The 10,228-nt window shown below is 57.3% G+C and overlaps 1 protein-coding gene and 1 long non-coding RNA gene across 6 annotated transcripts; one reads left to right on the top strand and one right to left on the bottom strand.

Moving 5' to 3' along the window:
- Positions 1 to 1,410: 1,410 nt before the first annotated feature.
- Positions 1,411 to 7,643, bottom strand: LOC129145127 (uncharacterized). The gene is made up of 3 exons (XR_008550225.1): positions 7,576 to 7,643; positions 6,805 to 6,965; positions 1,411 to 1,666 (listed from the first exon to the last, which is right to left on the bottom strand). It is a non-coding gene; the product is annotated as an uncharacterized LOC129145127 (long non-coding RNA).
- On the top strand, positions 6,954 to 9,774 carry FAM110D (family with sequence similarity 110 member D). 5 transcript variants are annotated; one of them, XM_037499331.1, is made up of 3 exons: positions 6,954 to 7,078; positions 8,075 to 8,192; positions 8,866 to 9,774. In XM_037499331.1, exon 3 carries the CDS (start codon positions 8,956 to 8,958, stop codon positions 9,772 to 9,774), a length of 819 nt encoding a protein of 272 aa, XP_037355228.1. In that variant the 5' UTR covers positions 6,954 to 7,078; positions 8,075 to 8,192; positions 8,866 to 8,955. The 5 variants fall into 5 exon arrangements, with proteins under 5 accessions (XP_037355228.1, XP_037355226.1, XP_037355227.1 ...); XM_037499329.1 differs by lacking the exon at positions 8,075 to 8,192; XM_037499330.2 differs by lacking the exon at positions 6,954 to 7,078 and having other exon boundaries at positions 7,821 to 8,192.
- The last annotated feature ends 454 nt before the right edge of the window (positions 9,775 to 10,228 follow it).

Here is a 10,228-nt window from a genome sequence, read left to right on the forward strand (position 1 = left end):
CACAGGAAGAAAGATGAGTCATAGCTGAAAGGCAAAAGCCACAGGTGTTCACAATGCCGGTGTGCTAAAGGGTTACTTACAGTGCTAGGGTGATATTAGGGGTGGCGGGTATAATACCACTTTTGCAGGTATCTGCCCAGTGCTCAGCCTCCACCTTCTATGGCATTGCCTTCCTCACATATAAAAGGGTAAATCGGGCCTCCCTGGTGCTGCAGGGGTTATAGTATCAGCACTTTCAAGCTATTGGCAGCCACTGCAGCATGAGTTCGATCACCAGCCAGGGATCTACCCACATGGCCCAGCAGACCTCTCCTGTCTCACCCGCTGCTCCCCTCAGCAGTGTATTTCAGTAGATCCACCTGTTCTGTTCCCCACTCTGTCTCTGGTGGGTCCTCTCACCCCTCCACACACCTCTGGCCTACACCCCAGTTGTTCTATGCATAAATAAATAAAATAAATCCTTAAAAAAAAGGGTAGATCCCAGGTAGGTCATGCCTGACGTGACAGAGCACCTCCCTGGCCACCACTCAATGCCAACCTTATAACTCTCCTTTGCAGGGGCCCCACTATCAAAAGCCCCCCAAAACTCACTTACTAAAGACCATGGAGATATTGGTTACTTGGGTGCTCAAGGCTGCACAGCATTCACCACAACCCTCAACACCTGTTCCCATACCTTCCACCATTTCAGCGCTGCGCTCAAGACAAAACACTACTCTCTGCACCCAAACACCAGGCAGGTCTGTGCCTCCCCTTCGGTGGCAGACGGCCGCTGCGGAGTGTGAGGTAGACAAGTGGCGCAAGCACTTAGGTAAGAGAAAGGACAAATTAATTAACTTGTCAAATCCTTCCTCTCAGAGGGCATGAATACCATAGGATCCCGCGTGAAGAAGTATTGTTCCCAGCAAAGACAGGACGTCCATTTTTATGCTCTAGTCGGTAGCGGGGCATTTGCAATCATGGCATGTGATGGTGTATGGCGGCCAAGGAACATTCTGCAACATTAAGCAATCTATTTAACATTTTTATATGAAGACTAGGCATAATAGGCAGGAAGCTTGGTGCCAATTCTTTGCTGTTATGATTCTAGACATTCTGTTATTTAACGAGATGGTGTGGTATGAGATAGGATTTATATGATAGAAATGATAAATTATCGTTTCTAAACTTAAGTATGGATTTCAGAATTTTATTTTCAATTCTGGTTGCTACTAGCTCAGCAGAGCAAAATATCACTCAACTGAAATTTTTAAAAACTAAATCCAAAAAAACCCCCCAAAAAACCAGACCGAGGAGACTGTCTAATGAGGCATTACTGTCAGGTGAACATAAAACATGTAAAACTGTAATTGCAACAACAAAATTAGTCATCGTGCTAACACCAAGACAAGAAAAATAGATCTTGTGGAGTAAAGATACAAAAATTTATGAAATGTTTGTCCAGGCAGAGGGTAGAATTCTTGCCACAGAAACCCCTCTCTCCTGTGTTCCCCACTTGACTTCTAGATCGGATGTTTCGTTCCCTGCAGTGCACCTGAAGGCACCCAGATGAAGACAGGGCTGGGGGTGGGGCTGCTGGAGATGTGGATGAAGATGTTGAGACAGGGTGGCGTGAGGTCTGCGATGGCGGCTGCCCTCCTTCCGACCCTTGCTCCCGTCCAGGGCCCTGAAGTTCCACCGAGGCAACAGAGCAGCAAGGCCAGCGGGTCACGAGCTGCTCGGGAGGTAGACTCAGAGCAGGCGTTCCTGAACCATCTGCCAGCTAGGTGACCCGGTGAGTTATTTCACGCTAGCTGCCCCCGGTTCCTCACCAGCTCTGACAGGGGCTAGGGAGGGGGAGAGAGGGGGAGGACACTCTTCCTGGTAGAGTGAGAAATCTGCACACACACATTGTTTATGGCCTGCCTGCTCTGAGATAATTTTCTAGCCCAAGGGCACATCTGGAGAGTGTGGGAGCCACTGCCATCTGAAGCCTCAGCATGGTGGGGCGCGCCTGAGGCCAGGTGTCCAGGAGGGTGATAAGGAGCTCCAGGGCTGGACATCACGAGCTCCTGGCCATGGTGAGGGACTAACTGCTGAACGACTGTCTTTATTCAACTCACTATAAAAAGCCAGCTGGAGGGGCCTCCCTGGTGGCACAAGGGGTTAAGTGCAGCACTATGAAACTATGGGCAGCCACTGAAGCACAAGTTTGATCACAAGTTCGATCCCCGGCTGGGGAGTTGACCCACATGGCGCAGCAGACCTCTCCTGTCTCGCCCACTGCTTCCCTCAGCAGTGTATTTCAGTCAATCTGCCTGTTCTGTTCCCCACTCTGTCTCTGGTGAATCCTCTCACCACCCCGCCATCTCCACCCCCACCTCTAGCCTCTACCTCAGTTCTTATATGCATAAATAAATAAATCTTTTTTAAAATTTATTATTTATACAAGCACTGGGGCACAGTCCAGAGGCGCGGGAGGGTGAGAGAATTCACCCGAGATAGGGCAGGGAGCAGAACAGGCAGAAGGACCGAAGTACACTGCTGAGGGGAGCAGCGGGCGAGACAGGAGAGGTCTGCTGCGCCATGTGGGAATCTCCCTGGCTGGCGGGGAATTGAACCGGCACTTCAGAGGCTGCAGACAGCTTCACAGCGCTGGGTTGCGAAGCTGCCCGCAGCCTCTGCAGCGCCGGTTCGATCCCGGGCTGCTCCCCGGCCACCGGAGGAGGGTCCCACATGGCGCGCAGACCTCTCCTGCCGCCCGCTGCTCCCCTCAGCAGTGTACTTCGGTCCTTCTGCCTGCTCTGCTCCCCGCTCTGGCTCTGGTGAATTCTCTCACCCTCCCGCGCTTCTGACTGTACCCAGTACTTCTATAAATAAATAAATAAAAATAAATCTTAAAAAAAAAAGTTATAAAAAAAAAATAAAAGCCAGCTGGAAATGAAATGTTAAGCCGGTGTCTTTAGGGTGTTAACCACCCTGTCTTTCAGATTGCGGCTGTTTGATTAAAGCTCACCCTTAAGATTCCATTCCTGTCTGGACTTTGTTGGCTGGAGCTCCTGTCTTCCCCTTACAGCTTCACATAGGGTTTTGTGAGAAGCCCCTGAGGCAGCGAGCAGAAGCACCTAGCATAACGCCTCAGTGTAAGCGCTGGGCAAATGGTGGGGTTACTCGCACCCGAGCCAGACCTCTAAAAGGAGAAACACTGTTCTACTCACCCACTCATTAGCAAAGTTCATTAGCAACGTGTAGGTGTTCAGGAAAAAAACACTGACGACACCTTCCCCTCCATTCGCCCACTGTGCCCCTCCTCTCCTGCCCACAGCTCGGACTGGGCAGTGATGCCGCTGGCTCCAAGCAGCGGCCACACCCCTCGCGGGGAGAGGGCACTGCAGCCAGGCTATTGTTGCGGCTGAGATTCTTTCCGCAACGGAAAGCCCTGCCTGAAAGGAGAGCTGCTCTCATCTCTGTGGGGGCTCACACGCGGCCAGCTGGGGGGCTTCTGCCTTGGCCAGGCTGCTGGGCCTTACAGCCGCTGCCGCTGAGCCCTCTCCCTTGGCTGGGCCTCCTGAGGCCCTTTTCTCATGTCCAGCCTGGTTTTTCTCAGGGTTCCCATCACCTCACTGAATCCATCTCCTCACAGAACCCTCCTTTCTCTGCACCCCACCTTTTTTCCAAGCTCACCTGAGCCTCTCCCCTGTCTTCCAGCAACCCTTTCCTTAGCCTCCAACCTCCTAACCTCCCACCTCCCATCCCACCATCCCCAGAAACTCCTTTCAGGAAGTTTTGGAAGCTTCCTGCCCCATGGGGCAAATCAAATGCACCCCAATACCCCCTGCTTTGTCCTTCGGCCATCACAGTGCTGCTCTGTGCTTTGTCTCTATCCGAATGTCCTTCACACACCCGCTGCCCCCGACCTCCCGCAGGCTGACACCAAAACTGTGTCTGATCCAGCTGCTGAGCCCCTGCACCGCACCTTGTTCAACATGATTTGTTGACAACAGCTGAGAGCCACTGTGGGGTGAGAAGAGGAGGATTCAGACCAGTGGTGTCAGCGAAGTGCTGCTGCTGGGCCACGCTGAGGCAGCTGGTTTAACATCTGCCCAGCACCTCTGCCTTCTCAGCCAATGCTTTTGTGCCATTTAAGAGCAGGGTCTCACTCCAGCCCACACAGAAGGAGATCCAGAGAGGCTACATCCTTGTCAGAGGCCACACAGTGAGGGAGGACCAGGGTTAGAGTCAGAGGCAGGGCAGAGGGGTATGCTGGGGGCGTCGCTGGCTGATGAGGGTGATACACATTTCTCCTCTGCCAAGCGAGGGTCTGGGCCTGGGTCTGAGACTGGATCTGAAGAGCCTCTGGCCTGTCTCACTATGCCCAGAGCTGCTCCCCCATCTCTCCCAGTTCTCTCCTGGGAGAAGTGGGCTCTGACTCAGGCCCATTCCAATCAGCCTTCAAGGTGATCCGGGAATGAGCTCGGAAACAGGCAGGAAACATCACTCAGGTTTGGCCTCTCTTTCTGCCTGGCTCTAGAGTCGGAAGGAGCCACTTTAAGGCTTTCCCTGGGGACCCTTAACACCACAAAGACAGATGATCCAGTTCACAGCAAGTGCAGCCACCAGGCCACAGGCAGGACGCAGCTCTACTTCTTTACTCCTCACCTGCTTCCCGGGCCCGCTAACTCTTTCAGGGCTCTCACCCAGAGGAAAGCCCAAGTTGACTACCCTTCGCGACTCTGCCCTACCAAAATGGTGGGGGGTCGGGCCCACTGGCATCCTAGACAGAGTCCTGTCTCTCTGTAGCCTGGGAGCTTCTGAGAACCAGGCTCTTTCACCACTGGAGACCCCTGAGGGCAGAGCTGCGTCCCCCACCCTTGCACTGGGAGCTCCCAGGGCTGAGGCTGTGTCTCGCCCCACAGAGTGCTCCGGAGGGGCCGCAGGGTCACTTCTGGTGACCCTCCTCAGTCCAGGGGCTGCCCAGGGCAGCCCCTGCGTTGCACTAAGAAGCCCCATTTTCTGTAGCCCAGCATCTGGCCTTCGTTCCTGGAAAGGGATGAGAAGGGGGCCCCTGCCTGCCCTTCCACCCAACCCGGATGCTCCTTTAAGACCAAAGGGATGGGGGTTGTATCAGGAGTCAGACACAACAGCCCCATCCTCCCCCTCCGGCACAGGCCAGGTTTCCTGCCATTGACAGCATCCCAGCTGGGCCCTGCCCAGCCTCCATGCTTAACCCTTTTATGACCAGATCTCAGGGCCAATGGTCTGCACCCCCAAACATCCTTTGTAAAATTAAGAGAATGAAAGCACTTGTTTCACTGGATTGTTTTTGAGGATTAAACATGTTAATCCCTGTGCGAAGTGCTCAGAACAGCCCCTAGCCTATATTAATCTCATCTTAAAAGTTAGCGATCTTGGGCCTCCCTGGTGGCGCAGCGGTTGAGCACTGGGTTGCGAAGCTGCCCGCAGCCTCTGCAGCGCTGGTTCGATTCCCAGCTGCTCCCCGGCCACCGGAGGAGGGTCCCACATGGCGCAGACCTCTCCTGCCGCCCGCTGCTCCCCTTAGCAGTGTACTTCGGCCCTTCTGCCTGCTCTGCTCCCCACTCTGGCTCTGGTGAATTCTCTCACCCTCCCATGCTTCTGACTGTACCCAGTGCTTGTATAAATAAATAAACAAATCTTTAAAAAAAAAAAAAAGTTAGCGCTCTTTCCTACTGGTGTGAGCTTGGAAAAGTCATTTCACCTCTCCGAGTCTCAGCCTCTTCAGCTTGAAAAGCAATCAAACCTACTCCCCGAAGATGGCCCTGGGGTGAGTGGTGATAATGTACCTGAAAGATCTTGTAAAGGGTAGTAACAATAAAATATGGACCTATCGTGGGGGGGAATTTCCCTTTAATTAGGTCATAAGAGTCTCTTGCAAGGACATGGGCTTTCAGTGTCAAGCTCATTACCTGACTTGACAGGCAGAGTGTGCAGTGGATTTGCAGCTGGGCTCCAGAAAGTCTCTTCCCCCATCTGAGTCTCTTCCCCTATCTGAGCCCTTTTCCTTACCATTGAGTGGCACCCCTGCTGGAACCCCATCTACGGTTGTTGGGGAGTCAAAGGAGATCAAAGATCACAACCTTGTGTTTTGCAAACATTTAAAGAGGTAAGGGAGGGAGAGGGATTTGTGGGGATTGGCAAGCTTGGGGGGGGGGCGGTGGGATTGGTCTTGGAGCTCTGGGTGCTGGGGCATTTGCCTTCTGCAGGTAGGAAGGCTGCCTCCTGGTACCAGTACTACGGGAACGAGGCTTCCCCTCGAGACATGAAATGTCAGAATCTAGAAGGCCTCAATGAGGGCAGAGGAGGAAGGGAGACCCACCCAGTCTGGAAGCTAGAATCATCCCTTCATCATCCTCTTGCCAGCCAATCCCATGTGCCATCAGAAGACCTGGGGGAGAGGCCCCTCCAATGGGCTCCTGGGTGACCTTCATGCCTAGACTTGCGGGGACAAGCTCCCCCTGCTCATCTGTGGCACCACTGCCCTCCCACCCCCTTAGGCTGCAGATTCTTGGCCTCACCCCATGAGAGCAGGCTCAACACATCCATACATCCCTACTGGGACAGGTCTAAACCTGCTGCAGAGGAAAAGGCACCACTGTCAACTAGTACTCAGTTCTGTGCTCCCCTTCTCACCAAGAGTGCCTGCCAAGGCCTAGCAGAGGGGGCTGACCCCACATCAACAGGTGGTGCCCACTCCAGGCCTCTGGGGGAAGCCTGGGATTCAGGAGAGGTTGTTTGGGGTCCTGGCTGTGTCCCAACCTCACTATGCCTCTTTGCAAATCATTTTACCTGTCAGGGCCTGTGTGGCCATCTGTAAAAGAAAGGAGCTGGACCTGGCCCAAAGGTCCTCGCCAGCACTGACTCTGTGGTCAGGAAGGAGTTAATGGAAGCCAGGCACCAGGTCAGGAAGGCGAGGGTTAATCTGGGGGGGTGGAGGCTCTCAGCTTTTCCTGTGGAGAGTGAGGTTTGGCTGCCACCAAAGTTACTTCCAGTCCCTGCTGTCCCTCCTGGCCTCAGTCTGGCCCTGCGCAGGGACCCCTGCATTTAGCCTCCCCACACAGAGGTGAGTGCACCCTGGACCCAGGGCTGGGGTGGGTGGGCATCCAGGGACCCGTGGGCAGAGGGGATGGCTGCAAGCCAAGGAGGACAGCCCCCCAGTCTGCTTCCACAGCTGAGGCCTTGGGCACAGCCAGGACCACTAAGCCAGGAGTGTGAGAAGGTGGACAAAGGGATGGAGGGCACAAGGATGTCCCCTAGACTTCTGGGGCAGAATGTCTGTGGTCTGACAGCAAGGCCGCCTAGGGGCAGGGAAGAGGCAGCGGACAGCAGGCTATTTTGGTCCCTGTGTTTAGGACTTTTTATAGCCTCGCTGCTGAGGGCTAGGAAGAGGAGGAGGGGACAGAAAGGTACCTATGAGGTCAGACAACCACGGTGCCCTCCTGGGACCTTGGAATCTGATGGTTGCCTGGTATAGTCCTTGGGAGACAGGAGATAAGGTGCTTCCAGACTCTCCCTTGCTACTTGGGTTGCCTCTCACCAACTACCTATGCACTGACTTACCAGAAAGTAGGAGAGTGTGTGTGTGTGAAGCTGAACAGGTTAATCTGGGGAGAGTGGGGTTGGCACCGTCTCTGCCCCCTGGCCTCTCAGCTAGGCAACCCTCCCCCATCCCTGGAGTGTTCTGTTCCTTTGTTACCTCCATACCCAAGGTCCAAGGTTCCTTTACCCCCAGAACTGTCGTGTCCCTCTCAGCCTAAGGGAGGACGGGGCAAGCAGGAGGCAGGGGTGGGGTGGGGTGGGAAGGGTGTGCGGAGCCATGTGGGTGGCCCATTCTGTTACTGCCAATAGAACTGTCAGCTCTTGATTTACAGCCCCTCCTCGTCCCTTTCCTGGCACAAGGGAGGTGGAGAACAAGGGTCAGAGGGTCTCAGGAGGAGAAGGGGCAAGGACCCTGAGGGCAGACTTCTGGGAGTGCAAGTTATTGGGAAGAATTCATGGAAGCAGCTTTTCCAGGAGGCCAGGACGGCCCATCTCTAACTGAAATTGCTTGATTTTAAAGCCGTGGGAACAGAAGCAGAGCATCAAAGGGCAGCTCTGGGAAAGTGCAAGCCAGCCTCTAGTTCTGGATGGCACTGCAAGAGACCCAGGCTCCAGTCCTCACCCCTGACTCCCACTGAGTAAGCCCTCTCCTCTCGGGGCCAGCTTCCTCTCCTACCAAGTGGAAACGCAGATGCACACAATGTGATGCTTACAGCTGAGCGTTCTGGAATTCCCTGGCAGGGCAGCAGAGCTGGGGCAGGTAGCTGACCAACATGACCTGGTCACCACCTCCCTCTCTTTCCCTGATGGCCCTGCTGGGCCTGGGCAGGGCAGTTGGCTGCAATTACTGGAGGTTCCTACCCAGTGGTTATATCCCTGACCTCCGCGCGTGGGGGCGGGAAGGGTGGGCCTGCTGGAGCCAGTCTGTGGCTGGGAAGCCTCCTTGTCTTAGACTTAAAGTTGCTGGGTTGGGAAGAGGTATTTTTTCCGGTTGAAGCTACTTTCGGGAATTAAGCCCGGACCAGCCCCGTTTCCTTTTCCAAGTGCCCTGCTTGCTGATGCTTGCTTGGCATGGTCCTGTGGCCACATTGGAGCACCCTCGAAGAGGCATGTGTTTCTGAGTGGTCAGGGAGCTCCCGCCCACTGTCTTTGCGGGATGGGGGAAGGGACAGCTTGGGCCTCTGCCCCAGGGCAAGGCACTAGGGGACTTGCATGGGGGAGGGGTGGCTGTCGATCCTGTTCCCAGGAATGCCTGCTGGAAAGGGGCGAGGCCGCTGTCTGCTCTCCATGACCATTCCTCTTTTCTCGTAGGTTCCAGGGAGCCCAGCCAATTGCCCTCTGCTCAACTAGCTGCCTCCTGCTAGTGGCTTATGGGGTACAGTCCTACCCTGCCCTGCTAAGATGCTCCTGGCCTCTCCCTCCGGTTTGTCCAGGGGACGCACCCCCAGCGCGGTGGAGAGGCTGGAGGCCGACAAAGCCAAGTACGTCAAGACGCACCAGGTGATAGCACGACGACAGGAGCCAGCCCTACGCGGGGGTCCTGGGCCTCTCACTCCGCACCCCTGCAATGAGCTAGGGCCCCCTGCCTCGCCCAGGACACCCAGATCCGCGCGCCGTGGCAGCGGGCGACGATTGCCTCGGCCCGACTCCCTCATCTTCTACCGCCAGAAGCGGGACTGCAAGGCTTCGGTGAACAAGGAGAACGCCAAAGGCCAGGGGCTGGTGCGGCGCCTCTTCCTGGGCTCCCCGCGAGACGCCGCCGCGACCAGCCCGGGACCCGCCGAGCGCCCCGCGGCTGCCGGGGCGTGGGCCGCGCCGCCCGAGGCCGGGGAGGCGGCGGGCAAGCGGGCGCTGTGCCCCACGTGCTCGCTGCCGCTGTCGGAGAAGGAGCGCTTCTTCAACTACTGCGGCCTGGAGCGCGCGCTGGTGGAGCTGCTGGGCGCCGAGCGCTTCTCCCCGCAGAGCTGGGGCGCCGACGCCCCCGCCCCGCCCGGGGCCCCGCCGCCGCCGCCGGGCTCCCGGGACGCCAGCGACTGGACGTCCAGCGACGGCGGCGGGGAGCGCGCGGCCGCGGCCGAGGGCGGCGGCGGCTCGGAGGCGGCGGGCTCGGCGCGCGGCGGGCGCCCCGCGGTGTCGGTGGTGGAGCGCAACGCGCGCGTCATCCAGTGGCTGTACGGCTGCCAGCGCGCCCGCGCGCCGCCGCTCGAGTCCGCCGTGTGAGCGCGGCCGGCGGGGCGGCGGGCGGGGCCGGGGGCAGCCCCGGGCGCGGGCGCGCAGCTGCCTGGGGCGAGCCCCTCCCGCCCGCCGGGCCTGGGCTTCCCGCGGGACCGTGGGAGACGCGCTCTGCGCGGGGCGGGGCGGCCTCGCGGCCCCGGATCTGAGGACTAGAAGCTGCGGGCGGGGCGGGGGGGGGGGGCTAGAGAACCTGCTGGATCAAGTCCAGGCGTTGTTGAAACAGATGCCGAGGAAGGGGCGGGCGGGTGTGCGCGGTTACGCGGGGGTTTTGGGGTGTGGGTGCCGGGCCGACTCTGTGACGAGCAGGCCCCCAGCCTCTGGGCCGCAACTGCTCCCCTCGGTCATTCACGCGGTTCTGAAACGGCCGTGGGCGCGCAGGGCAAGGCGCACGGCGGGCAGGGGGTGCCCGGTAACGAGCGCGAGCCGCGGAGACGGCCCG

Source organism: Talpa occidentalis, unplaced genomic scaffold (assembly GCF_014898055.3).
Source record: "Talpa occidentalis isolate TD23 unplaced genomic scaffold, MPIMG_talOcc4v2.1 talOcc4.9, whole genome shotgun sequence".
Classification (NCBI taxonomy): Eukaryota; Metazoa; Chordata; class Mammalia; order Eulipotyphla; family Talpidae; genus Talpa; species Talpa occidentalis.

Bases quoted from the DNA above. Each gene is read 5' to 3' on its own strand.
- FAM110D (XM_037499331.1), top strand. From the start codon at position 8,956: ATGCTCCTGGCCTCTCCCTCCGGTTTGTCCAGGGGACGCACCCCCAGC.